Below are 26,273 nucleotides of genomic sequence, written 5' to 3'. Positions count from 1 at the left end.
GCTGCAAGCCTGAACTAAATTCCTGAAATTATAAAAGCATAAAATAAAGTGAAGGTTAATGGTCACTGGCTTCTTTCCCACAGGCTCTGCAAGCTCTGATGTGTGGAACACTAACAGAAAGGGAAGGCAGAAGGCAGTTATATATTGTTGTTCTTGCAGTCAGTGTTAGTGCTGTCAAGCAAAACAACAATTGCTAAAAAATAACACACCTGCCCTGACAGTTATCCTGGGAAAGCTGCTCTTGGAGACCTTGGGACAAGCCCTGCTTTGTGCATTACACACTCTGTAACAGAGTGAAACTAGCAGAAGGAGCATGTGCCCTGATCTTCCCTGACCTGTGCTGCTTCAGGGGCTTACAGAGAGGGTAAAGGTGTTTGCTGAGGTTGTCAGGCTGCCCAAAACTTCCTTTCAGTAGGATTCTGCCAGTACCCTTTTGCAAGAGGAGCTCTAATGAATTTGCCCATTGGATAGAAAAATATGGTTTTAGACAACAGCTTCTTGTCAGTATTTTGGGAGGAAGCTCATTGGAAAGGTAAATGTAAAGCAGATGAGACCTTTTCCAGAAGGATGCAGGAGTTACCAGCTTGCTGGAGACCTCCAGTACTCCTTGGAAAAGAAGCACAGGCCAACCTGGTGAAGGTGTTTGAGTAGAGCTTTTGAGTTAGGAGTGTGACTCAGAGAACCATAGAATGGCTTGGGTTGGAAAGGCCTAGAAGACCATTTCCTTCCACCCCCCTGCCATGGGCAGGGACACTTTCCACTGAACCAGGTTGCTCACAGCCCTGTCCAACCTGGCCTTGAAATGGAGGATCATTTTAGAGTGCTGCCAGAAATTATCTGGGGGAATGACCAACTGCTCCAAAATGGGAAGGAACTGACTCAGACACAGACAGAGCTGAAACTGAACTGAAGGGGATGAAGTTTCAGGTGTCTGTCCACATTTTTGCCATTATTGGCTGAATGAGCTTTGTAATTATCACAGCAGTTTTTATGAGGTGTAACAGAAATAGGGAGGAGCTGTGTTTTCAGGGAATTTTTTGACTGGTTGACTTGGAGGCATTCCTTTCTTCCAGGCTGTTTTCCAAACAGTTTAATGGCAGTACAGCTTCACAGATTTGCAAACCCCCTCTTTCTCTCACTGGCATTAGCATGCAGCACCACTGCAGTGTGTTAGCAAATGCCACATAGCAGCTGGATTTCCACAGAATTTCAGTCCTGCTTCATCTACTGCCTGGCACAGGTTCCCATCAGCTCCTGCACATCACTGTTTACTCCTTCCCTTCAAAGCTGTTCATTCGTTCAGTAAAATTGGACATACAGATTTATGCTGGAAAGAACATGTGACAGTCTCTGTGTTCTCTTTGTGTTGGGGATGCAGAGAAGTGGAAGAGGAAGCATTAAATTGTATAAAATAGGTATTAAATTGTAAGAAGGTGCAGGTAAGGGGTATAGGCTACAGATATTCAGGAAAAATCTCTACAAAAAAAGTGTTTTATTTGAAACCTTTTAAAAAGGGGAAGACTCCTTGTTCCAGGGTGTAGAATGTAAATTTTTGATTAAATCCTGAAACAGCCCTCTTAAACAGACACAAAGTGCTCTGTGGTCCCAAGGAAAGGGATCAAGGGTTATCCAGCTGCAGCTCTCAGAGCCTGTTAGAACCATGCATTTTAATGAACCCTCAGCCCAAGGAGTGCAGGCTGCACCCTGCAGCATCCCTGCCTGCCTGCAGAACTGGCCCATCCGTACACAGAGCACTTCTATTTGCACAGGCCTTTTCAAGTACATTTAAAAAATCCATTTGGGAGAGATTAATTAATAATTAAGCTAGTGTGGAATTAATCTTAGACAAATCTGCTTCGTTTTTGCAGTGTAAGGAGGTGTCTTGACTGTCAAATCCATATAGTGACCCAATAAAGCACTGATACCAGAAATTCAATTCTCTGTAGCTAATCAGCATCCTCTTACAGCAGGGAATCATTTGAGATAGCTTTTGTTTTCTCATGCATAATAATTTTTGAACATTATGTTAATTTTCACTAAAAGTTGATGGGACAGGGTTCCTGCAGAGGGTACAAATATTCCAGACTGCTTTACTTTATTTTTTTTCATCGTGTTTGAGCATGAATCACTTTCCTGTACCTCACCTTATTTACTTGATCAGCGAGTCTTCTCTACTGGGGGAAGCAATTTAAAACTATTGTGAAAATGCTCTAACATTTCTTTGTTCCTGGAAGCTCACTTGCTGCTGGAGCTGAAGCTGTAAACAAGGCTTTACAGGGGCACAACTCGGTAGAAATTCAAGGGCATCTGGTACATTTAAATGTAGCTCTTGGATTTTCTTTTTCCTTCTGTGAAATAGCTAATCAAGAGAGGAGAGGAGCTCAGATTGAAGGAAAGAAAGGGACTAGACTGGAGAGAGAAATCTAAGAAAGAAATCAAATAATGCTATTTTTCCTTTCAGTGAGAACTAAGCCTGATGTAGGGGTTTTCTGCAATTGGGAATTTCCCTTAATAACCTTCCTTAAGGTTATAGGCAGAGACAGGAAATCCTGCAGTTGGTGAAAAGGATGAAAATTCATAAATCCTGATGTTACTAAATTGAAATTAACTTTGCAAGTTTTGGATAACAGGGATATATTCCTTTAACTCTCATGTTCTCCCCCATCCTGCTGTAGTACATCCATAGTTCTGTAAATCTCTTTCCAGTGCTCTTCTGAGCTAATTCTAATAGGGGATCTATCAAAATTCATTAGAAAAATACATAAGCCCAGGCATGCTGTGCAGTCAGCCATTGGTGTTCACACTGTTTGATGAATTAAAATGCCAGGAAGTTAAGCTAAGACACCATTCTGACAGCATGCCCTGCTTCAGGATGGGGGAGCTCCTCTGCCTCAGGGAAGGAGGGCACCCATCTCTGGCAGGTGCCTGTCAAGCCCCACTTACATACACGAGCACATTTGCAAGCAAAGCAGATTATTTTGGTATCTCTCTCTGTTGATACTGGGGTGTTGGCATAAATGTGGGACACTTTCAGAATCTGCACTGGTTGGAAGTAATGAGTACTTGTAATAAATTCTCACTACAGAGTCTGCAGGAGCATTTTCTTTTCATCATCTCATTAACGACTTAGAGCCATTAACAGCTTAAAGTGCTGAGTAAGGATTTACATTTAATTTTCTGTTCTTAGCTGACAAAATGTATTTTACACACTTGATGGATGTAATTAGTGTGATGAGGCTTTAAAAGAAATTGGCTTGGTTAAATTTAGAATGTGCCATGTCAGTTTATACATGAAGCCAAAGCATACATATCAGTAGTTCCATGGCTTTGGAAAATGCATTCTATTCATATTACTGATACATTCTATTAATATTACTGATGTATAGATGTTTTTAATTTATGATACCAATACAGTCCAGATCCAACATGCTTTCACATTTGACAGTGCAATCCCTTATGTTACAATTTCAAATTCTTTTCTACTGCTCTTGCACATCACAACCTGCCCTTATGTGCTATGGCTGCAGACCAGCTGTCCTTTGGATAGCAGGGAATTGTGCATGGCTGCCTAAGCTCCTGTGCTTTTCTAAACTTCCATAAAAGCAGACCTCCATGGAAACTGCTGGACTTCAGTACCTGCAGATTGAGGCAGCTGCACTGCCCTCCCAGCCCCTTTTCCCTGCACTGCTGCTGCTTTCTGCTCAGCCTGACTCAGTGCTCAGGATTCCCTTGTGGAATGTTTTCCCTCATACCTTCTGTGCTTGTTGCTTGCTCACTAGAAAAATGAAACTCCTGTTTGTGCTGCCAGCAGCAGCAGGGGTGGGTAGAAGGTGTTGTCCAGTGTGCTTGGAGTAAATCTGTTCTTTAATGAAGGATGAGTTTCTGTCTGGTAATTGGAGCTTCTGAACTCATGTCATAATATTGCTGGGCTTTGCTGCAGGCCTGCATTTTGTGTCAGTAGTGTAACCTGGGAACTGCTGTTGAAGATAAATCAAAGTAGAGACAAACATTTAGTCCCCAAAGCAGAGAGGCTGTTGGAGCTAGGTACAAGTAGCCTTAGGAGGAGTTCCAGAGCTGGGTTTCCATCCCTCCTGCAGGGATCCTGTGTTGGAAGGAGGATGGTGAGGGTATCACACTGTGAGTCACAGCTCAGGGGATGAATGTCCCAGTTGGAAAGGGCTGGGATGTGCACAGTGGATGTGTCTGGAGCACAGGGGATGAGTGTCCCAGTTGGAAAGGGCTGGGATGTGCACAGTGGATGTGTCTGGAGCACGGGGGATGAGTGTCCCAGTTGGAAAGGGCTGGGATGTGCACAGTGGATGTGTCTGGAGCACAGGGGATGAGTGTCCCAGTTGGAAAGGGCTGGGATGTGCACAGTGGATGTGTCTGGAGCACAGGGGATGAGTGTCCCAGTTGGAAAGGGCTGGGATGTGCACAGTGGATGTGTCTGGAGCACAGGGGATGAGTGTCCCAGTTGGAAAGGGCTGGGATGTGCACAGTGGATGTGTCTGGAGCACAGGGAATGAGTGTCCCAGTTGGAAAGGGCTGGGATGTGCACAGTGGATGTGTCTGGCTGGCTCGGGGTGTTCAGAGAAGCTGGCTGCTCTGGGGCAGGGCAGGATGAAGCTGACTGCTCTGAGGATGTGACTCATGTCACAGATGGCTGCAAGGCAGTGCTGCCATCTGAGAGTGTCACATTACAAGATACAGTGCACTGCTGACAAAACTCTGATGTGCTGGCATGTTATTTGATGTTACTCTTTTTTTGAAGAGGAAAAGATGATCCTTTTGTCATACTTTGACTGTTTTTGTATAAGATTACTATGATTGTTATTAGTGAGAAATTGAGGAATAAACTCTTCTGGCTAAAAGAAGCCAGACTTGAGAATCTGTAGCTGTTTTTTAAGGTGAACCATAGTTGATTATTTTCTGAGGTGAGTTCACTGTAACTGTGTGCCAGGAATTAGTGCCAGTCCTTTTTGCAGCAGGTCAGAAGGCAGTTCCCCAGCTAACAACAGCCTTTTTCAATGTGCAGCCCTGCCACTGTTACTGAGGTGGGTCTGCCCCATCTGCACCTCACTGAGGCACAGCTGCTCCCTTTCCCTTGCAAGAGGATTTGCCAGCATCTCTGGGGAGGTAACTTTTCAAAATAGCTTCATGGAGCTGGCCAGAGCACTTTGTTATGAAACATTATCTCCCCTCCATTTCTCTCCAGAACTGGACATTTGAACAAGACTCAAGGATCACAAAGGTTGAGTGCTCAACTGGTGCAACAAATGGGTGAGATTGGGTGTTTAAATTCGCATTTGCAGGTTTGAAAACCTTTGCTGCAGTCTGTTTTAAAATAAACAGGATAATCTATAGGAGACTGAAAAAAGAGTTACAGCACACTAAGATTGTCTGAAGTGTTTTTCTGTTTGACTCCAGCCTGCTTTTTGTAAACTGTGTTCCCTTTCTCTGCTTTTATCACCTGCAGCTTTTGCACAACTCATCACAGGCTGAATAATGCTTGTGCAGTGCTAAATAATGCATTTTAACAAATTAAAATCAAATGAGACAGCGTGTATGCTAGAATATACATTATGAAGTCTGTATTTTTGGAACAAGGAATCCATTTCTGATGCTTGTGTTTTCAGTGGATTTGTATTACTAATGTGCTACTATTGCTCATTACCTCCCCAGGGCTGTTCAGGGTTCCCAGCTCCTCCCTCTGCAGCTCTTTGTGATCCCGAGGGCAGCGCAGGGAGCAGCCACCAGGGCACCTTGGGATGCCCACCAGGGCTCTTGGGATGCCAACCAGGGCTCCTGGGATGCCCACCAGGGCTCCTGGGATGCCCACCAGGGCACCTTGGGGTGCCCACAAGGGCCTTGGGGTGCCCACCACAGCACCTTGGGGTGCCCACCAGGGCACTCTTGGGATGCCGACCAGGGCCTTGGGGTGCCCACCAGGGCTCCTGCAATGCCCACCAGGGTCTTGGGATGCTGACCAGGGCACCTTGGGATGCCAACCAGGGCCTTGGGATGCCCACCAGGGTACCTTGGGATGCCCACCAGGGCACCTTGGGATGCCCAACCAGGGCCTTGGGATGCCCACCAGGGCTCCTGGGATGCCCACCAGGGCACTCTTGGGATGCCCACCAGGGCTCCTGGGATGCCCACCAGGGCACCTTGGGGTGCCCACCAGGGCTCTTGGGGTGCCCACCAGGGCTCCTGGGATGCCCACCAGGGCACTCTTGGGATGCCCAGCTTTCACTGGGATCCTGGCTTGTACCTTTGAATGTTTGGGGCCCCTTTTCTCCCCTGACTCAGAGCTGAACCAGGAAGGGGATGATAACCTCATTACATTAGTTTGGAGTCCATTTGTGAGCTTTGCAGCCTTTAGGGAACTAGAAAATATGAATGCCCAAAAAATCAGAACCATGAGTTCTACAGTGCCAACTGCTGTAGACATTAGGTGAAGAACTGGCATGCCAACATTCAGTAAGTTGTTCCTGACCATAAAGGGCACATGGAAGAGCCAACAGCACAACCGAGGATTTGCCATGAAGATCAAAATAAAGGCCAGGAGGATGTGCTCAGCTAGAATAATGTACATGAATAAGATACACCTGTGAGCTGTATCTTATCAGTTCTGCAGCTGTTGGAAATAATCACATCAGAAACAACAACAGTAAGATGGAATATGTTTAGACTTTTTCCAACACCAGCTCAGTCCCACAGCTTTGGAAAGAATGTCTTACATTATAGGAAGGTATTTTCTTCCTGTCACTTAGTAAGGTATGAAAGAAAAGAGAAGTTTTTGTTTGATGTCTAAAGATGCCCAGAACCTGACAGTAGCAACTTAAAAAAAAAAAAAGTTTAAAATACTTCCAAGAGATGCAGAAATGTTTATTTTATTTGACATTCCATTTTTATCTATGTATCTATCTATGTATCTATCTATGTATCTATCTATCTATCTATCTATCTATCTTCATCTATCTATCTATGTATCTATCTATCTATCTATCTATCTATCTATCATTTTGTATCTTTCACTTCCATTTTTTTAAGTTCTGGAAAAGCTGAGTGACCCTTCTGACTTTTTACTAGTGCTGTAAGCCACATGCAGTCCTTTCCCTGAGTTTTCTTCTATCTCTCAGTATAATTATGGACATGAACAGAGGTGCCCATGAGAATGCAGTGTTTTCCTATCAGTACACCAGCCTAGGGGTAGAGTGCCACTATAGCCCTTGGCAAGTACAGGGGGGACTGCTGGATTTAGTGAGAATAACTCATAAAGGCTGAGTTCATGGTGGCAGCTTCTGCAGGCTGCTGCCACTGTCCCTGCACTTAGGTTTGCTTTCTTCTTAATTCTTGCAAAGGAATCAAGGAATTGGGGTCCTGAGAGACTGACCTAGCTAGGTAGTGGCTGTGTTAGTTTGGGGAGGAAATGGATTTGCACACAGAACGGAGCAGGTGATTTCCCCTCAGTGGTGCAGGGAAGCACTGAACCTTGTAATACATTTCTGTCCTGGTTTGGGGGTAAGTAGGTGAGTAACTAAAATATTTTGTTTGTCACATGTCCCTGTGATATATTAGTAGAGTTTGGCTGTCACAAAATGCTGGGAAAATTAGCAAGGTTAAAGTGTAATTATGAATTCATACATGGTGTCAATGCTGGTGTTGGAAAATTCAGCCTTCAGGCAGGAGTGCAAACTGATACACAGGCGATGTGTTGGTCATGAACACAGGAAGGGAATGGCTTTACTGGTTAAGAGGACCTGTGAGGGGTTTTTGGAGGACTTTTTTTCAAGATTACACCTCCATCATTCAGTTGCTTTTTGGCAAACAAAAGAGTTTGTGGGAAACATTAACAAACAGTAAGTAAAGAATGAAATATTTTGTTTTGTTAAAGAGTTTGGTTGATTTTAGTGATGAAGAATCTTAAATGTGTGAGTTTTCACATGAATATCTAATATTTCCTGTAATAACATCAGTAGGTCATTAAGCCCTTTAGGAAGAAGTTAATAAATAGGAATTAACTAGCCTTTTGCCCCTTCTCAGTAAACAATGCTTATTCTTACATTACAGTGCCAGTGCTGTGGTCATTATGGTGTCACAGCGTGAGCAAGACAAGACTTGCAGGGAGATGTAATTTCTGTGATGGATTGGTGGAATAAGAAGACAGTGCCTACTTGCAAATCTTTTTTCATTCTTGCTTTTATGATGTTTGTGCTCGTTCCAAATGAGATTTGCAGGTTCTCTGGTAGGTAAAACGTTGGCCATCAGCTCACAGCTAATTGTCCCAGAGGGCCTTGGATAAAACCCTTCTTATTCTGTTATGACCTCCTGTTGAGCTCTGTCATGTTTTAGTGCTTGTGTGCCCTGCTGTGCTCTGTTGGTGGTGATGCCAGGGAAGAGTTTGGCTGTAACCCTGAGAAATAACACCACAATCAAAACTTTTATCCTACTGTGATGGTACCCACTCTCAAAGGCCTTGCTAGGGATGAGAAGCAAAGCACTGGAGCATGGACTGATAGGTGACTTCCCAGTGCACCTGAAGCCATCAAAAGTTAGAATTACAACTGTATTTCCTCCAGTGTGGAGGGAAATGAGTTCCTGTGCACCTTCTTAGGGGCAGTGAAATCTGAATCTTATCAACAGAGCTGTAATCCTGAGTTCATTGTCTTCTGTCCCTCACTGTGGTTTAGGATCATAGCAGGAACATTGGCACAGAGTCACTGAGACCCAGTGTAGTTACAGCAAAACGTCCCAGAGGTTTTGCCCAAGCAAATATGCTGCACATTCATGTCATATTTGCCACTGTAGGACTTTGCTATTGTTTGTGAATTTGATCTTGCATCATTTGCTTCTTGTCTCTTTGGACATTGTGTGTTTTTGAGAAGAAGTTCTTACTTTGGCTTGTTCCCAGGTATTGAACTGTCCTTCTTTTAATGTCTAATAATATCTTTCTCTCATTATTATAAACTATAGAAAAAATTTTTAGTCTTATGTTATTAGGAGATTGAATGAGTTGTTTGTGGCCTGAGTTTATTTTCTAGTCTATTAAAGTGGTGTTTTCTAAATAATAAGTTCTAAACCAGAGGCCACAAACTTGTTAGAGTTCCTTGTATACTCCTTGCCTTCTCCTGGCAGTAGTGACTTCCTCACTGGATAGACCATTTCCTGCAGCTTTCATCTGCTCTTATTTCCTCCATGTATTCAGTACATGCAGGTTGTGGCTGCTGTACTCAGATCCAGTTGAATACTCACTATGCTGCAAGGGTTTGATGCTTCTCCTGTGTGACAGAGAAGGATGCAAAGGGAAGAGGCAAACACATCTCAGTGGGAATTGATTTATGCAGGAGATACCTGTGATTAAGCTCCCTACCCACTGGATGTCACTATTGTTCCACAGAAATTCACCCATGGAATATTTATCTAGCACTGAGGGCTGACAGCAAAGACCATTTGCCTGCAGCAAACTGAAAATTTCTAATTGTATTTGCAGGCATATTGTATATTTATGTTCATTTTGCAATTGAATTTTATATGAAGTTTCACCATTTTATACTAATAAGAAAAGAGAGCTTTGCCAAACCTTCAGCTGTGATGACTCTGGAGGTGCAGATAGTGAGTCATGAAACCCATGAAGCAGAGGAGCTTGCAGTCATTATACTCAAGCCACTTGTTCTCATTATTATTCTCTTACTCTGCAGTTGCTGGAGGTGATCTCAACATGGTGAATGAACATTACCAGTCTCCTCAAATTTGCTTCGTGCATTAGTTATTTTCTTTTCCCAAAGATGTGCATTCTGTGTGGTGTGTTACTCTGAAATGGCTCTTGAATATTCCATGAGCTGGGTCTCTGAGAGGCCAAGAGTGCCTTGGCAAGGGGAGATCCGGGTGCAAGGGCTGGGTTACACTCCCAGCACTCAGCCTCTGTGTGATCCAGCAAATCACCTCAAATCTCTCATGTCTGCTTGCCATGGTCTCTCTGTGTCTCACAGAAGGTCCTGACTGCCCTTAACGTGTTTGGGGTGCTACAATGAAATGAAGCAGTCTGGTGATTCCATCTAACATTCATCTCAACATTGTCTAAATACATGTAGGTGCCAACCCAGTGACAATGACACTGGGCATGGAAGAGTCCTGCACTTTGTCTGCAGCTTGAAAAGCCCTGGTCTTCAGTGGTAGCCCCAGAACACCATACATGTCCCAGGAAAAGGAATAGTAAATTACTAAAAAATCCCAAAAATGAACAGGAAAAAAAAAAAAGAAAAATACACACATCTTCAAGACCCATTGCTGCTCTCCTAAAATTGGAATATGTAGGTGGTATCAGCTCCATTAAAGAGGAACCAGGTCATTGGAGACATTTGGTCACACCTCCTTCCTCAACTTAGTGCCTAAAATGCTTGTGTGAAAGGTTTGTGAGAGCCATGGTAGCTGCTGTGGCTCTTTGACATCCTCTGAGGATTGCTTGGCATCACCTCAGTGAGGTTTTGACAGTTTTGTGAGAGACTGGCACCAAACTATCCAAAAACCAAGACAAAGTGGGATCAAGATTTTAGATCCTGGAGAGAAGCAAAGGAGAAATTTCTTTGCTGGAACCTTTGAGGCTTCAGCCCTTCATTTGTATTCAGGAGAGGGGCAGCCTTTCATGGGGACTAAAAGTTGCTTAGGCAAGACCAAGTCATTCCCACAAGATTATTAGAATTGGTGACTCTGGTGGCCCTGCCACCCAAACCAAGTCACTTCTGGAGTGTTTCATTTGACAGTGGTGAGGCTCAGGTTAGCTGAGTTCATGTGGGTTTTGCCCACATGAGAACATGGAGTTCATAATGTGCTTTAAGGGGCTGTGGAGCTGGTTCAAAATGTTTTCTAAGCCATAGGCACAAGAGTGGGATTTAAAACCTTGGCTCACAGGCCTTGGGCTGTGCTCAAGGTTCAGAGAGTTCCACTGGGTGTGTTTTGTGCGTGGTCAGCCAGTGGCTGCATTGCCAGTGACCATGGCAGCAATCACACACTGGCCCTGACGTGTTTGGAGACACCTGCAGCTGCAGTTCCCAGGCTGGCAGGGAACTGGTGATCTGAGCATGTGTGTGCATGAATACACGTGCTGGATTTCTGTTACCCATCCATTAATGGCAGACCGGCCTAATTTTCTTTTTCATGCCTATAGTTGATTATTCAAAGGGAGCTACTGGTGGTTTTACAGGTATCACTTTCTGAAGGAGGCTGTGGATTGGTTCTTTCTGAGTAATGTTTAGAACAAGGCATTAAAGAAACACAAAGCCTAATAAGTCCAATTCAATTATAGACAACTCTCACAATCACAGTCCATTAAGAGGTTTGAGAAGATGCATTGAATATTTCTGAATAACAAAAATTCTTAAGTAATAGTATGAAATTATTTTCTGATTGCAGTTAGCAGTCCTAAATTGAAATATAAAAAATTAATTTTATTTTTATGTGTATTTATATTTGTACACACCTGTGTGTGTGTGTGTGTGTATGTATGTATATATGAACATCCATATATTTTGGGGCAAATCTCTTGTGTTTTGGCAGTGCCTAATGTTAGTCACCACTGCAGAGATGAAAGCCTCTGAAGTACTGGGATGGTTGTTAACATGAAGTTTATAGCAACTCTAATGCTTCAGTACAGAGGTAACCAGGATGTGCTGGTAGAAAACTGAATCCTGCAGTAGCTTGGATAATTAAATGTGTATTGACTTTTTAATAGCAGCTTCCAAGGTACAATTGAGGTGCAGCTCTGCTGTGCTGCTGAAGTGTCTCAAACACTTGCACTGTTACTGGTGTGGAGTCTGCTACTCAGGGAAATGGGGTCTCTCTTGCAGGGCTCAGTACAGCTCCAGCTTCCACCCTCAGCTATTTCCTCACTACAGTCCTTGAAAAAGAGAATGGTTTCATTCCATGAAAAAAAACCCAGTCCAAACCCTTTCAAGGGTATTAATTCTTTTAAGAGATGTTTCTGTCTTTGTTTTCATTGTATTGAGCATGTTTCAAGGTGATTTTCTATAATTGGGTTTTTTCAGTAACAATTCAGGAGAACCTTCTGTTAAGGTTTTGCTTTTTCTAATCTGCTGCAGTGAGACTGCCTTGTAGAAATGTTCCTTCCCAAGTGATTGAAGATGTGCAGTTTACAAAGCCAAATCAAGTTGCAAAATGGAGATAATTAAATTATTGACTTCTATAAAGGTGCTGCTGTATTATTTCATACCCTCCCTTCCTGATAATCAAAATAAGAGGTATGATTTATTTGCAAATATGGGGGATATTCTATTCTTCTGCAGCCAACAAAATACATGATTTTGGGAGAAGGAAGGCAGGGAATAGCTGGGTTACAAATCTGTATTTTGCCCACAAGCACTGGTGTATGACTAGACATTAAAACTGAATATGTGTGAATTCTGTAATGTCATTTGGGTTTTGGTAAGAGAGGAAAATGATTTGTCACTGATTTGTGTAAAAGGATTTTTGGGTGTACTCCTCTCACATCAGTGAGTAACCAGTTTTCTCTGAAAGGTCTTTGCAGCTGTAGTATGTCTAAAATGCACAGTGTTTGGCATTTTAAGTGATGAAGCTTTATTTAGTTATTAGAGGGACACTGTGCAAAACATAACACACAACCTTAGCAAGCCTAGCCCAGCCAATAAACAGAAACAGAAGAAAATGATGGATTTTAATGGCTTCCTCAGCTACATAAATGCCTTTGACAGTCCTGAAAAGAGAATTCCTAATGAGAGCTGAAACAAATGTGTGCAGGAAGTGGTCTTGCTTTTGCTGCTGCACATTTGAGTTCCTCTAATTGCATCAATAAGGAATTTCTGCTCCTCATCTAATGAATGCCTTTTGACTATTTTCTGAAAGGCAACTGGATGTAGGGATAAACACTGGCACCTTTTGTATGAAGTCACATAAACAGGTTTCAATTGCTAGCTATTGGCCCTAGAAACACTGTGGTATAATGCAGTACAGTAAATACCACTGTACCTTTTCATTTTTAATTTTTTATTAAGCCTAGGTTTCCCTATGCTTTGCCTCTGGTGTGATACTTAAAGGGTGCTTTTTAGTCTCTCTTGTGTTGAGCAGCAATCAGGCATTTTTTCAGAGCTGTTCCTGCACCATCTCTATCCTCAGACAACTCAGAATTCATATGATACTACAGTACCTGGACCTTTACTTCGTTCTGGGCTCAAAAAGTGGGTTTTAGAGCAAGGACTGGGTTTGGGGAGGCAGAGGGGGATACCCTGAGTTTGATTTTTTTTTCATTGTTGTCATTTTTCTCCCTAAACAGAGGCACAGTTGGTGCAGGTGCAGTGGATTACTTATGAAAGAAGTTTTCTATTTAAAAACAAGAGAGACTTTAATGAGGTCAGTAGAGGGTTTGTACAATAGGTATTGTATTAAACCAGAGCTCAGGCTTCACATTGATTGCGGTATTTAAATTTCAATGAGTTGATTATGTATGAGAGTAAAATGACCCGTATTATGAATGTACAAAAAAGGGACATGGAAGAGCTGTGCCAGAAAAGTGAGAAAAACGTTCCCTTTATAGTCCCTAGAGTTCAATAAAGCACCACTATTTCCCAGCTTTTAAAAGCTCTTTTATCACAATGGTTCATACCTCGCATTCCCTGGAGCCTGATTTGTTATACGTGCAGGGTCCCGTTCCATTCAGCAGCATCTCACTGGTCTCAGTGTTGGTGGGTTTGTAATCTACATAAAATTCCTGTGTGCTTGGAGTCATTTGCTTCAGTGACTGTCTTTTCTTTTTCCTGTGCCTTCGCATGAGAGAGCGCTGCTGCAGCTGCTTCATGCTGGCAGGGTAGCGCTTCCATGACACATAGATCACCAGCAGGATCACCAGCACCGACAGGAAGAGAGCCACGCTGCCTGCTATGATTTTGTGGAAGGAGATGTGCTCTGTGTCGTGCTCGGGCTCAGAGCTGGCTTCGGTGGCTCCCATAGTTGGGGGCACAGGGGGCTTGCTGTCGTGTTTAGGCCTGGTGAGTTTTGGTTTAAATGTTGGCTTTGGGAGAGCTCGTGCTAGTTCGAACCTTTCCGTGGTACTCTTGCCACAGATGCTGTAGTTTTTCACTGCATCAATAACATTCACCCCTTGCAGCTCTTTGGGGCTGGCACAAATAATTGTATTTTCCCTCAGCCCTTTAAAACTTTTAAGCCAGTTTACCAGAGAACAAATGTTTCTGCTGCATTCCCATATATTCCCGGCAAGGCTGATGTCATTGAGAGATATCCAAGAATCCAAAATTTCTTGACCAATAAATGTGAGCTTGTTTGAATCCAGGTTGAGGCGCTGTAAATTGGGCACACACTGAAAAACACTAGGTCCACTGAAAGCTTCTATTTCATTGCCAGATAAATCAAGTCTTTGTAATGAGCTCCAGGTCCAAGACATGGTTTGTCCTATCACACTGATTTTATTCCACTGTAAATAAAGGTTTTGAAGGCTGACTAGCCTTGGAAAAAGTGCCAGGTTGAGCTTAGAAAATTGATTGTGCTCCAGATGAAGCTCTTTCAGTCTGATCATACCTGCAAAGACATTCCTTGCTAAACTCCGGATGCGATTATAACCCAGGTCCAACAGTTCAAGGTTCCTGCAATCTTGAAATATTCGAACAGGGATGGTTCTTAGGGAATTGGACCGCAAATGTAAACTCAGCAGCTTCCTTAAGCCCCTGAACTGTTCAGATCCCAGAGACTGCAGCTGATTGTATGACAGATCCAAATTCCGGAGATTTGTCACAGGTCTGAAGGTATTATTAAGAAAATAGGAGATTCTGTTGGAACTCAAGATCAACTCTTTTAGTCTGCGTATTCCACTGAAAGCATTTTCGTCAATATTGCTGATGTGGTTATGGTCTAAATAGAGCCAGGTGAGTTGATTAAGACCTTTAAATTGATTGTATTTTAGTTTTTGGAGGCTGTTATATCGAAGGGACAAACCTAAACAACCAGCAGATATACTTGAGGGAATCTCCTGCAATTTCTGAGATTCACAATATACCATTTTGCCTTCACACCTACAGCCCTTAGGGCATCCTCGTTCAGCAGAAGAAAGCATTGTCAGTAATACAGTAGGGGCTATTACCAGAGCTACAGCTGATCCGCTCAGTAGCCTAATTACATTGAAACCTGGAAATAAAAACAACTTAGAAAAGTTATCCCCCCACACATCAGTCATTTTTTTTCAATCATGCTAATATCTTTTACTTCAGCAATCATTTACAAAGCCCTAGCTTGACTCGACTACTTTTCACATTGGGGTTTTTTTTTAAACTCAGCTTTTTTTTTTGTTTGTTTTGTTTAAGAATACCTCAATATAACTACTGACAAATAGTTGGGTAAAAGGCGTAATCCCTAAGCTATTTAAGTATAATAACAAATCACATCAAGGTAAGTTTATGGAGTAATTAAAGCACAGGCTATGCAGTAACTATGAACTATAAATTAAAAAGGTAACATGAAAAACATACCCATCCTTTGTGTTGTTCAAAGGTCGTCCTTAGGTCTTTTGTTTTTTGCTTAATGTGCCACAAGCATGGCAGCCCCTGTCAGCTGCACTGTAGTGAGTCAGGGCTCGCTGACACCCAGGAAGAAAAATTGGACCCCTTGGGAGATGGACCGATTTTGGAACATTATTCTTTGCCAGCCGTGCAGAGCACTCCAAGAATAAATCAATCCCAACACAGCATTCGCAGCAAAACGTCAAATTCTTCCTAGGTAATAGGATCTTCACGGATATTACGGTTTTGCATCTTTCTAGTTAGGAACCTGGCTTTTAAAGCGTTGCTTCATAGGAGCGGCCGTCGGTGGGCGCAGCCCGCGGCGCTGCGCTCCGGGCGCTGCCGCCCCCGTGCCCCGGGCCCGCGGCTCGCTGCCGGCCGGGCGCGCCAGCTGCGGGGAGCCCGGCCCGGGACGCGGCTCCGCCGCTGCCGCGCTCGCATGCCGAGAGCTCCGGCCGACTGTGCGGGCTGGCGCCGGGCGCAGCCTTATGTAAAGCTGCCCCCAGCGGCAGCGGCACCGCGGGCATGTGCAGTGCCTGCCTTCCCTTGCAAATGAGCGAGCTCTCCCGGGAGAGCGGGCGCTGCTCGCTGCGCGGTGTGCACGGCTCCGTGTGCGCTGCCCGGGGTGCCGGGTTGCCCCGACCCTCTCTGCGTGCTCCTGAGTGCTGCCCTGCATCCCTGAGCTTTAGAGCTCAGCGGCAGCTGCTGAGACTTTCGTCTTAAGGGCTGACGTGACGTTTGTAGGACATAGATACAAATTTTAGGTTGGAAAGATTTTTTTTTATTACATTAGATGTGTTCACATAACCTTTTTGTTCCACTCACTATTTTTCAGTGAAGTATCAGACCCCTCAGTGTGTCTCTTATCAAGTGCTTTAGAGTGGACTCTATTTTTTACAATGTGAAAAATGTTTTTGGGGTTGACATTTTCCATTTTTGCTTTTTTCTTCTCTGTTAAAAGGCTCAGTGCCAGGAGGTTAGAAGAGAGTACTGTGCTCATTTATTTCCCAACTTGCTGTCACTTTGTTCCACAACACTAACACTTCAACCACAGGCTTCCAGAGCCTTTACAGCACAGCAACTACGCAGCTTGGTGTAGTACCTTAATGAGGTGAATTGTTTTTACTGTTGTTCAGGACAGGGACAGGGTTTTATGTGAAGGTACAGTAATGCTGAGCTTTTTATATGTGTGATGCTCTACAGTCATCAAATACCACCAAGAGAGCCACCTTGTCTTTCCTGAGTTTTCTCTTCTTCCCTGCGTGCTGTGGGGAAAGAACACATGCTCTCATCTGGGCAGAGCAAGGGTAAGATGGTGTTACAGCAAATCCACCATGCTGGCAGCCTTCCTTCACTGCGAAATATGTGATCACAGATGATGGCGGGCAAGTGGAAAATCCTGGCTCTTTTTCGTGCAAGAATGGGCAGGGGGCTGGGAAGAATTGTGCTGCTCCTTAGAAGAGGAGTGCAGAGTGCAGTCTTCAAATGCAGCCAGACAGTGCTGAGAACCACTCTGCCTTTCTGGGGGAGAATCTGTAGCCTTGGAATAATGTGCTCTGGCTTTTCCCTAATTATTCACTGCTGTGAGAATAGAATAGCTTAAAAATCTAAAATTTTCCAGGCATTAAAATGCCACCTTTGCTAGTATTTAGGCTGTGAATGACCTCAGGTTTACAGTAATCCCACAAGTATTAATGAACCAAACCAGAGCTCCCAATTGAGGAGTGCAGTCCTTCCTGGCTAACACCTACTAACATCTTTCATGTCAGAAATATATTCCTGTGTCACGGCACGTTCTGTGAGAGTTCTTCTCTTTGGGGCAGATTGGTGGAGAGGGAAAGGGTTAATTGCTCCATTAATCCCTGTCAGCTCACCATCTCCCATGCTCTGCTGCAGCTTGTTTGGGGCTCTGCAGTCTGCTCTGTAGGGTCAAGGAGCAGTGACAAACTGCAGAGTGCAGTGGGAACTGAGCTCTTCTGCTGACAGTGGTGTCACGTGCCAGCCTGGTGTCCTGGTATAGGCTTTCCATCACTGCCTTGGGGTGTCTCTGTTCTTGATGGAGCAGGAAGAAGACAGCTCAGACCTTTGGTAAGTCAATTTGTCTTTTGGAACTGCTGCTCTTCCTCCGTTGACAGTAGATGTCTGTGAGAGGTAAACTCTTTATTGAAATGACTCTTTTAGATTCCTAAAGTTAAATGGGCTGAAATTAGGTTTGTCTCTTCACCTGGTTCAAACACAGCATGTTAAATTTCCAATAACATCCAGATCCTTTCTCCTGAAGAATTGATGCAACTTAGTGTATGGCTGGCACACAGCCTTCTTCCCAAACTTTGCCTGTTCTCTGGCTTTTCTTTTTTTTTTCTTTTTCTCCCTCCTCCACCTTGGTTATGGAGTTAACAAATAAGTTCTTGGCCACCATGAGTCAGCAGAGCTTCAGCAGCTTTCCTAGGGTTTTAATAATTGCCAATATACTGGACTAATAAGAGGGAACAGCCACTCTTTACCAAGAGTTATTTTCATTTTTCTGAAAGGGGTGAGACATCAAGATATGAACAGAGAGAGCATCAAATCTATGTTAATGGATTGCCAAATTGAATTTTCTTTACTGAGATCCTTTTTGAATTACACAAGCAGGAAAAGTGCCAGAGTTTTTTAAGATTACATTTCTGTGTCTTTATACAGCAGAATAAGTTCTTCTCCAGTTGTGGAAATAAAGCTCCCAGTATGAAACAAATCCCAGTATGAAACATTTCTTATAAAATTTTAGGCCAATCTGGCCATATAAACTATGACAAATAAAGAATTAAATTAAAAGCTGTGTTTTACATCAGAAGATACTTTTGCCTTGTATCAGCTACACCTTGTCTATCAGTGCACCCCCATGGGGTAAGCATTCAACTCATGGAACTGGACAATGAGACCTCGAGGCCCAAGTGGTTGGATTCTCTTATGGGTGAGCTGTGGAGAGCTTCCATTAGAACTAATCCTGTAACTCCTGAGTGCCCAAAGCCAAGAGTCTGCTGCTGCCTGGTGTGGTTTTAGCTTGTGCTCTGTGTCAGTTCCTGTGCATCCATTCTGCAGGACAGTTGCTGTCGGCTCCCCTCTGTATCACTGCCAGGCAGCCCTGCCTCCTGTCCAGTCCTGGAGCAGCAGTTCCCAGGCAGGGGCAGGAGCCAGAAGGTGCAAGTGACCGAGGTCCCAGGGGCTTCGTGCTGACTGAACACAGCTCAGCAACAACGTTATTCCATCTGCCTGAGAGAAAAGTATTTTAGCCTATTCTGCAAAGAAAAACCTCTTAAGAAAAATATTATATTTATTTGTGTAGTCTTGAACACAAAGCTCAAGTCTGTGTTTTGGGGTTTCAGCCCTAAACATAAACTGAGACACCACAGAACCTGAGATGCTTCTAAGTTTTGAGTTTTATGACTCCATGACCACTCTTAATTTTTTCCTGGGCTTTTTCTGAGGGGAAAATGGCATAGATCAGGAAATACAGTGGCAAATGTTCTACTGGATAAGTCTTAACATCCATTCAGATGACAAGAGATGTGTTGGGCAGAGCCTGTGATGAACACATAGTTTTCTTTGTCTACATAACAGAGAAGTTCACAGTTGTTTGGAAATTATGCACTATGCTAAGGTAGTCATAGCTCTTGGTGCTAAACTTTCAGTAGGTTTTTTTATCTGTGTATTGTTCTAGATTTATTTCACTGCTATCTGATTTTGCACTAATTTGCTTCAGTTTAATTTCATGTTTGGTTTTGGGTTTTCTTACGTGGTTAAATTAAAGTGTGTTTTCTTTTTCCATTCATTCTGGCTGAGTTCTCTGTACCTAGATAAAACTTCCCTATGGAAAGCTTAATATGAACTGCAGCCAAAATTGTAAGTTGTGAAAGAAAAAGTGGCATTCATTGTGAAAGCCTGTTCATCTACAGAGCTGGTTTGGAATTGAAACTTTGCACAGAGAAAAGGGGAATCAGCAAATTGTGCATTTTTTAGGGTTATGAGAAGGCACCTGTAATAGCCAGGTACATCTGTTCGCTAAGTACATTTCAAAGAGGGTGGGTGACAATTATCAGGCATCAGTAGAATGGGAGTGAGGGGGCAGGGAAGTGATGTAAACTTCCCAGAGTGTAAGAAACCAGGTGCTAGTAGGATTCCATGCAAATCAATCAAAAGCTTCCTCTGTTCTGTCACATGGTTCACCTTAGCCTTCCTCAGGATATTCTGTGCTTATTCTTTAAAATCCATTTAATGATGATGTTACAGAGAAGAAAAAAGAAAAAAAAAATTAAAAAGTTTCTGTTACTCCCATGAGAAGTACATTCAGGAACTCAGTCTCAGCTTTTCTAGACACAGGGCATTATGTTCATAGTGCACAAACTTTGGAATTCAGACTAGACCAGAATACAGCTTTTTTCTGCTCACAGACAGAGCTCTCGGGTCTGGGAGTGCCTTTATGTGTGAATCACACATCCCTTTGGGGAGCTGTAGTTAGCAAGTGCCGCGCTGTGTTCTGTTTGGGTTTATGAAGTGACACCATGTGTCCTTCCCTTGGCTTTATTCCCCTATAAAGGAGCCAGGAGTCAGCTGGGTTAGCAGTTGTAGCTTGCTCTCAATGGTACTGTGGTGTGCTATCACTGTATCGTTAGGAGAGATAAGTCTAATAAAATGTGTCTGCAGTTTTTGAGCCGGTGATTAAATGAACCTGCTGTTCCATGAGGATCAGATTAGAGCTGGGGGCGTGCAACTCCCAGGGTAAATATCAGAGCGTGGGAGGGCACAGGGAAACTCAGGATGCAGCGCTGGCTGAAGGCAGACAGAGGGAGAGGGAAGTGTGAGAAAGCCAGGTTCAAGGAGAAGCAGGCGAGGGAAATCGAGGCAACAGAACATTTTCTGAAGAAATAGGGAAAGAGGATTGAGACTAGAGAGGATCTTATCCCAGGAGTTGAACTACACTGCCCTAAAGGAGCGTGGTGGTCAATGGTAGGTGAGGGAGATGGATAAATGGAAATACTCTCTTGCCCTTCTGCTAGGATGTATTATTTTGCAAGGTCTCCCCCACCTCTGTGAGGGTGAAAGGATCCCGTGTTACACTCACCAGGAAGCTGAGGAGTGTAGGAGCCGTGCTCTGGGAGGCAGTGTGCCCTGTAATATGGGGCAGCTTGCAGAGGACACCAGGGACACATCTGTCAGTGTGTGTGCCCAGCGGGTCCCTCAGGGCCTTGGCACAAGGCCACATGGGCTATTGCTTCCCTCATGCACACTTACACACTGTTGGAGAAGGAAGCTTTTCCAGATGGGCACTTGTGCTTAAGCCTTACCATTGTGGACAGGTCACAGGGGCCTCTGGCTGCCCTGGGGGAGGGAAGGCTGCACACAAACCTTTGTTCACAGCATCCACAGCCTGGATGTTTTGTGACAAAGTCAAAAGTCCTTTAGCCTTAATGAGGCACTGGACACATAACTGTGCCCAGGCTGGCTTTTTGTCCTGTGATTCTGAAGCTGTTTTGAGGGTGAAAGGAATGAGGGATTTGTCTTTACAAACTGTGGGCCTGCTGGTAGGTAAAACTAGCAGTGAGAGAGAAAAGAAACAATGGGAAGAACCATAAATTCCATAGGAATTCCACGGATTGACACAAAGAAAACAAAAGGGGGGGAGGGTTATACATTAGAAGGGGGTCTCAGGTATGAGACATTTTGGGAAGTCTGTACCTCTGAAGTACCTCAGGCAATGGGGAAGAGAGACAGACATGTGGCCAGGAAATGAGGATAGAAAGGAGGCTGCATCCTCCAAAATTTTGAGAGACACCAGGGGAAATGCCCTATGGCCTCTCCCTGTATTTGAATAAAATTACAGGACTCCTCTGTCTCTTTTTTGGACATAAACCTCTGGTGTTTGTGGATTAATTTTCCTGTCAAGGGCAAGCAGACTGTGTTTCAGTCTCATCCTCCAGAGACAGCACATGAGATGCAAAGCTATTGTTTTACTTACTCTCTGCAATTCATATGACCACTTCTGTTTCAGTGGATTTAGTGTTGTTCCGTTCAGGCTTATCCTCCAGCATCTTCCTGAAAAGTTAGTATGAATAGAAGCAGCAGAAGGTGCTAGAGGATGAATGGTCATGGAAGTAAAAATTAATTACGTCTTCCACATAGTGCTTCAACCTGCAGAGCATGAATGATCCCCACCATAAGTGCCCTGGAGATGTGTAGGGGTGGTATGCAAGGCCATGTTGGTGGCCTCTGCTTGTGATTGTGCCTGCAGTCTGTGTGCAGGTGCCAGAGAGATCAGGTTAGAATAAACCCAGGCTTGTTGTGAATGCTTCCCACTCTTCCATGGGCTGGGATGCGATTGCTGGAAGAACGCCTACTGTCTGATTGTCCAGCCAGCACTGCCGGGGTTTGGGTGGCCTGGTACTGGGAGATCCTGAGCTATCACCATGAAATGTGTTTGTCTGGGAAGAACGATTTGTCTGTCTTCGTTTAAAAGACAAATATCTGTCAAGGAAGGTGGAAACCTTCCTGGAATGGAAAGATGACCCCTCCCTTTGAAAATTATGGTGCTTCCAGGCAAAAGTATGGGAAAACGGAATAACAGTTCCTTACTAGAATATATATGTATATGTGTGTGTGTGTATATATATATGTAACAAGACAGAACAATAACAACAATAAAAACTATAAAAAAACAACCCCAAAGAAACCAGGTAACAGCCTTTGCCCACCCGCTGAGCACTTTCGGCTTTGGCCCGGCCGGCAGGGGGCGCTGTTGGCGCCGTGTGAGGGAGCGGCCCTCATGGCCTCGGGGGCTGCCCCTCATGGCCTCAGCGGTGCCGCCCTCATGGCCTTGGGGGCTGCCCCTCATGGCCTCAGCGGTGCCGCCCTCATGGTTTCGGGGGCTGCCCCTCATGGCCTCAGCGGTGCCGCCCTCATGGCCTCGGGGGCTGCCCCTCATGGCCTCAGCGGTGCCGCCCTCATGGCCTCGGGGGCTGCCCCTCATGGCCTCGGGGGCTGCCCCTCATGGCTTCGGGGGCGGCCCCTCGAGCCCCGAGTCTCTGGGCGGACGGCGGCCCTGGCGAGAGGGAGCTGGCACGGGCTTCGCTTTTCCCAGGCGCTCATGTGTGCGCTGTGAGCATCCTGGCGATGGCAGCGCCGGGGTTCCGGTCAGCACCTGGGAGCTGCTCTCTCCGGAGACAGGGAGGAGCTGGGGGCCTGTTTTCCCCTGAACACCCGGAGATGGTGAGGGTCTCCCGGCGCTGGCGGGTGCAAGGAGAGCTCCGCAGCAGCAGCGAGACCCTCAGTAGGACAAGTCCAGCACCAGGAACCAACCGAAGTGCTCCGCTCCCCGCACAGCAGCCGTGTCCCCCTCAGCTAAGAGGGGGACATTGCCCAATGCCCCTTTCCCCCTCCCTGGGAGATTTCGGTGGAGTGCTCGAGCCACTGGCCAGTTCCTTTGTATCGCAATTGCCGACTGTTCATCCCCCGGGCGTCAGCTTCCTCTCTTCACAGCGTGAGGTAACAGATTTTTTCAGGTAACAGATGGGACGGGATTCACTGAAAAACCCAAAGCAACAACTCTCCTGAGGGATTTGACTTGTACCTTGCTAGAACAGTTCTGCATGTGCCTCAGGGGCGGCCTGTGAGGGATGGCAAAGGGAATGAACTTCCTGGGCAGCCAGATTTACATGGACATCTCATAGAACAGTTCTGTTCAAAAAGTCTTCAAGGGCTGGGACATCAGTGTAGTGGCGTTGCACAACTGAATCCAAGCAGGACTGTAGCCTGGTCCCAGGGAAAACCAGTAATGCTGACAGTGTCCAGTTCTGGCCAAGGGAAAGGAGCATGTGCTGTCGTGTTGGTAAGAACAGGAACAGTAACGTTTGACTGAAGACGAGCTGGTGGTAGTGCCAGCCGTGTGGCCGTTTGCACAGTTTTGATGTTCACCAAACTTTAGACCTTTCTCAGTGTTCCATGTGTATGTGTAGTTAAATCCCTCCGGGCTGGCCTTGCCTCCTCAGCTGTTCCCTCTGCCCTCATGCCTTTGCTTGTAGCTGCCCCTTTTACACTCCTACCCTTTGCCTACATCTCTGTGATTAGTATTTGTCATTTGCACAGCACGGAGCACACATAGGTGATGCATGTTCACACATTTCTTAGGAGTGTCAGATGTGTACCCTGCCATGCATTTAGCTCTGTGGGGTCCCAGATGAAGCTGCCTTCATGTCTCGCTATGTGCTGAGGCTGTAGAATTAATTATTCTGTCAGGTCAGCCCTGTTTGCTGCAGTGGCTCCTTGACTGCTGAAGAAGAAGCTGGCAAGAACTTCCATTATAGGAAACCCATGACATCCACATAATATCAGGAACCATTATAACTTGTCCAAATCTGAGCTTTTATTCTAATTTTTTGGTGTCTCAGTGTCTTCACTTATGAGAGAGGAATAGCAGCATGTAATTATTCTATAAGCTTATCAGCATAATAGATGATTTGCTTGACTTTTTGTCTGACACTAGTTATATTCAGACATATACCCTTGCCATCAGTTAAGCTGTCTGTTCCTTTTTGGAATTCCAGCACAGGTTCTTCTGTATTTGTATTGTTATGGGTATCATTTATTTGGATGCCTTTTTTTGAGCTTGAGTGCCCAAATAGCAGAATTCCATGTGAGGACAGTGTACTTGTCAAATACAGAAATACAGACTTCTATTTAAAATGCAGAATTATCTTTTATTTGTGGTTAATAAGTTTGCCAATATCTGTTCACTTACAGAACCTTTCTAATGTTACAAGAGTACCGTTTTGAAAATGACTGCAATATTCACTGAATATTACCTTTAGTTTTCCGTATAAAAACTGCAACTGACGTATTTTTAGCTTCTTGAAACAAAAGGCATATGTAATATTTCTTAGGATCAGACCTGAATTAGTAGAAGATGTTTGTTGGTGTACTTCCTAGTCTTCCTGCTCTTCAGCATAAACAGGCATGCAGGGGGCAGGAGGGCAGAGTAGAATGATTTCATTTGACATGCTGAAATATTTTCCAGTCTCTCCTTTCACTTGCTTATGCATGAAAAACTCCACAGAGAAAAAAGCATTCCAGCTTTCCTTTGTTAGGACTCCTGTTCGGGCTTCAGTGCGGTGTTCTGAGGCTGTGATTTCCAGTCTGAGACAGAGTGATGTGTTATTAGACAGCATTAGTAACATTTTGAAGAGAAAGCTAAATATGACAGTTGAGCAGATTTGCAGCTGAAAGAGGAAAACATGAACAAAGTTAAGAAGCATATAATTGTGCTCATTCCCACCGTGACTAGCATAGAAATTATTTACTCCAAGTGGCTGCAGTTGCATGCTTAGTCACTTCCTTCCCTGGCTTCAGCCTAAGACTGTTTTCTGTCATTTTCTTGCAAGAAGAAGTTTGTTCTTTTTGCATCAAAAGTTTCAGATTTTTTAGCTTTTAGTAATTCAGTCGAGTCTTTTTCAATTAAGCAAGCTGTGGCAGCTTGTAGATATTCCAGCTTTGGTAGCCTGGTGTTCCTGAGAAGGCTCAGAATGTTAATTATGCTGACAGTCTTAGTTAACCAGCCTGTAATCAGCTGCTGCTTAGGCATGGGTCACTCATCCATGCCAGTAATGGTGGACTAGAACTTCGTGATTTAAAAGAAAATAAAATACATACAGGTATGTTTTAACTGTTCCAGTCTGTATTTGCCATCCTTCTTTGTCTTTTCCCATTGGAGTGGCTGGCAGACAGAGCTCTGAAGAAACAAAATGTGATTTAAATGACCTATAAGCTCCTCTTCTCATGTCTACCCAAGATAATTGTCTCAAATTAAATGTGATTAATAACAGAAAAAAATAAAAAAACCCCATACAACCAAACCCCAGCCTGTTTGGATGATTTAAAAAAAGTGCAACAGACTTCTATGTAATTAATTAATTAAAAAAAAATAATTCTGGGTTCCTGCATATTTATTTTGGGTTCTGTGACAATGTACTCTACTATTTATTAAACTAAGTCTCTTTCAGCCGGTGGACAGGACAGCAAACAAATGACAAGCCAACTCAAAATGACTCAATACATGTGTAAAACAGTAAATATCTGCGAGCTGCTAATTGCTGATGGACACAGTGCTGAAGGGTAGAGGAGAGGAAGCTGACATGAAAAGAAGAATTGGAGTTTTCACTCTTACTGCTCTTGCAAGAATATTAGGATCGGCATGTTGTATTTTTGTGTTTTGTAAATCCTTCTACCCAGCATTCTTTATCTCCTAAGGAGGTAAGAGGCTTAAATGCACCTTTTCCTCTTGCAGCTTAGTTGCATACAGTAGTGGCTAGAAAGCAAGAAATGCTGCAGTTGATAACCTGCTACAGACTGTGGCCTGCCCATGTGGTGGAGACACAGGAGAGCTGAGCCTGAGCTGAGCTTCATTTTGTGTCCCTGGATGGTAACAGGAACTGAGAGGAAAAAGAAACACTCACAAACATGGACTGGAACTCGGTTTTGAAACCACTTTGACTCCAGGCAGATGGAAAGCAGGGGCACCTCCATCCATCCATGTGCTCTTACAGGAAACCTCTTCTGTCACAGATAGGTGACAGGAAGATCTTCTGTGTGTGTCACAGGGAAATGGAGTGGCTGCTTGCTTTGGTCTTCCAGCATAAGTTTGTGTCATCATTTATTTGTGATTTAGACAGATTGACCAGGTTGAAATGCAGAGCAGGAATAGACACG

The 26,273-nt window shown here is 44.2% G+C and overlaps 2 protein-coding genes across 4 annotated transcripts in view; one reads left to right on the top strand and one right to left on the bottom strand.

Annotated features, from left to right (window-relative positions):
* Positions 1-15,976, bottom strand: part of LRRTM3 (leucine rich repeat transmembrane neuronal 3) — an 83,444-nt gene extending 67,468 nt beyond the window's left edge. The window contains exons 1-2 of one of the 3 annotated variants that reach the window (XM_036385426.2): positions 15,510-15,976; positions 13,637-15,168 (exon numbers count right to left, since the gene is read on the bottom strand). In XM_036385426.2, coding sequence (XP_036241319.1) covers positions 13,637-15,168; positions 15,510-15,513 — 1,536 coding nt within the window. In that variant the 5' untranslated portion in view covers positions 15,514-15,976. The other 2 variants (XM_054515551.1, XM_054515550.1) reach the window with 2 other exon arrangements.
* CTNNA3 (catenin alpha 3) overlaps positions 1-26,273 on the top strand; it is a 424,386-nt gene that overhangs the window by 177,094 nt on the left and 221,019 nt on the right.

Source organism: Molothrus ater, chromosome 8, assembly GCF_012460135.2.
Source record: "Molothrus ater isolate BHLD 08-10-18 breed brown headed cowbird chromosome 8, BPBGC_Mater_1.1, whole genome shotgun sequence".
In the NCBI taxonomy this organism is placed as follows: Eukaryota; Metazoa; Chordata; class Aves; order Passeriformes; family Icteridae; genus Molothrus; species Molothrus ater.
The sequence above is the reverse complement of the archived record's forward strand: the minus strand, read 5'-3'. Positions and strand labels throughout refer to the sequence as shown.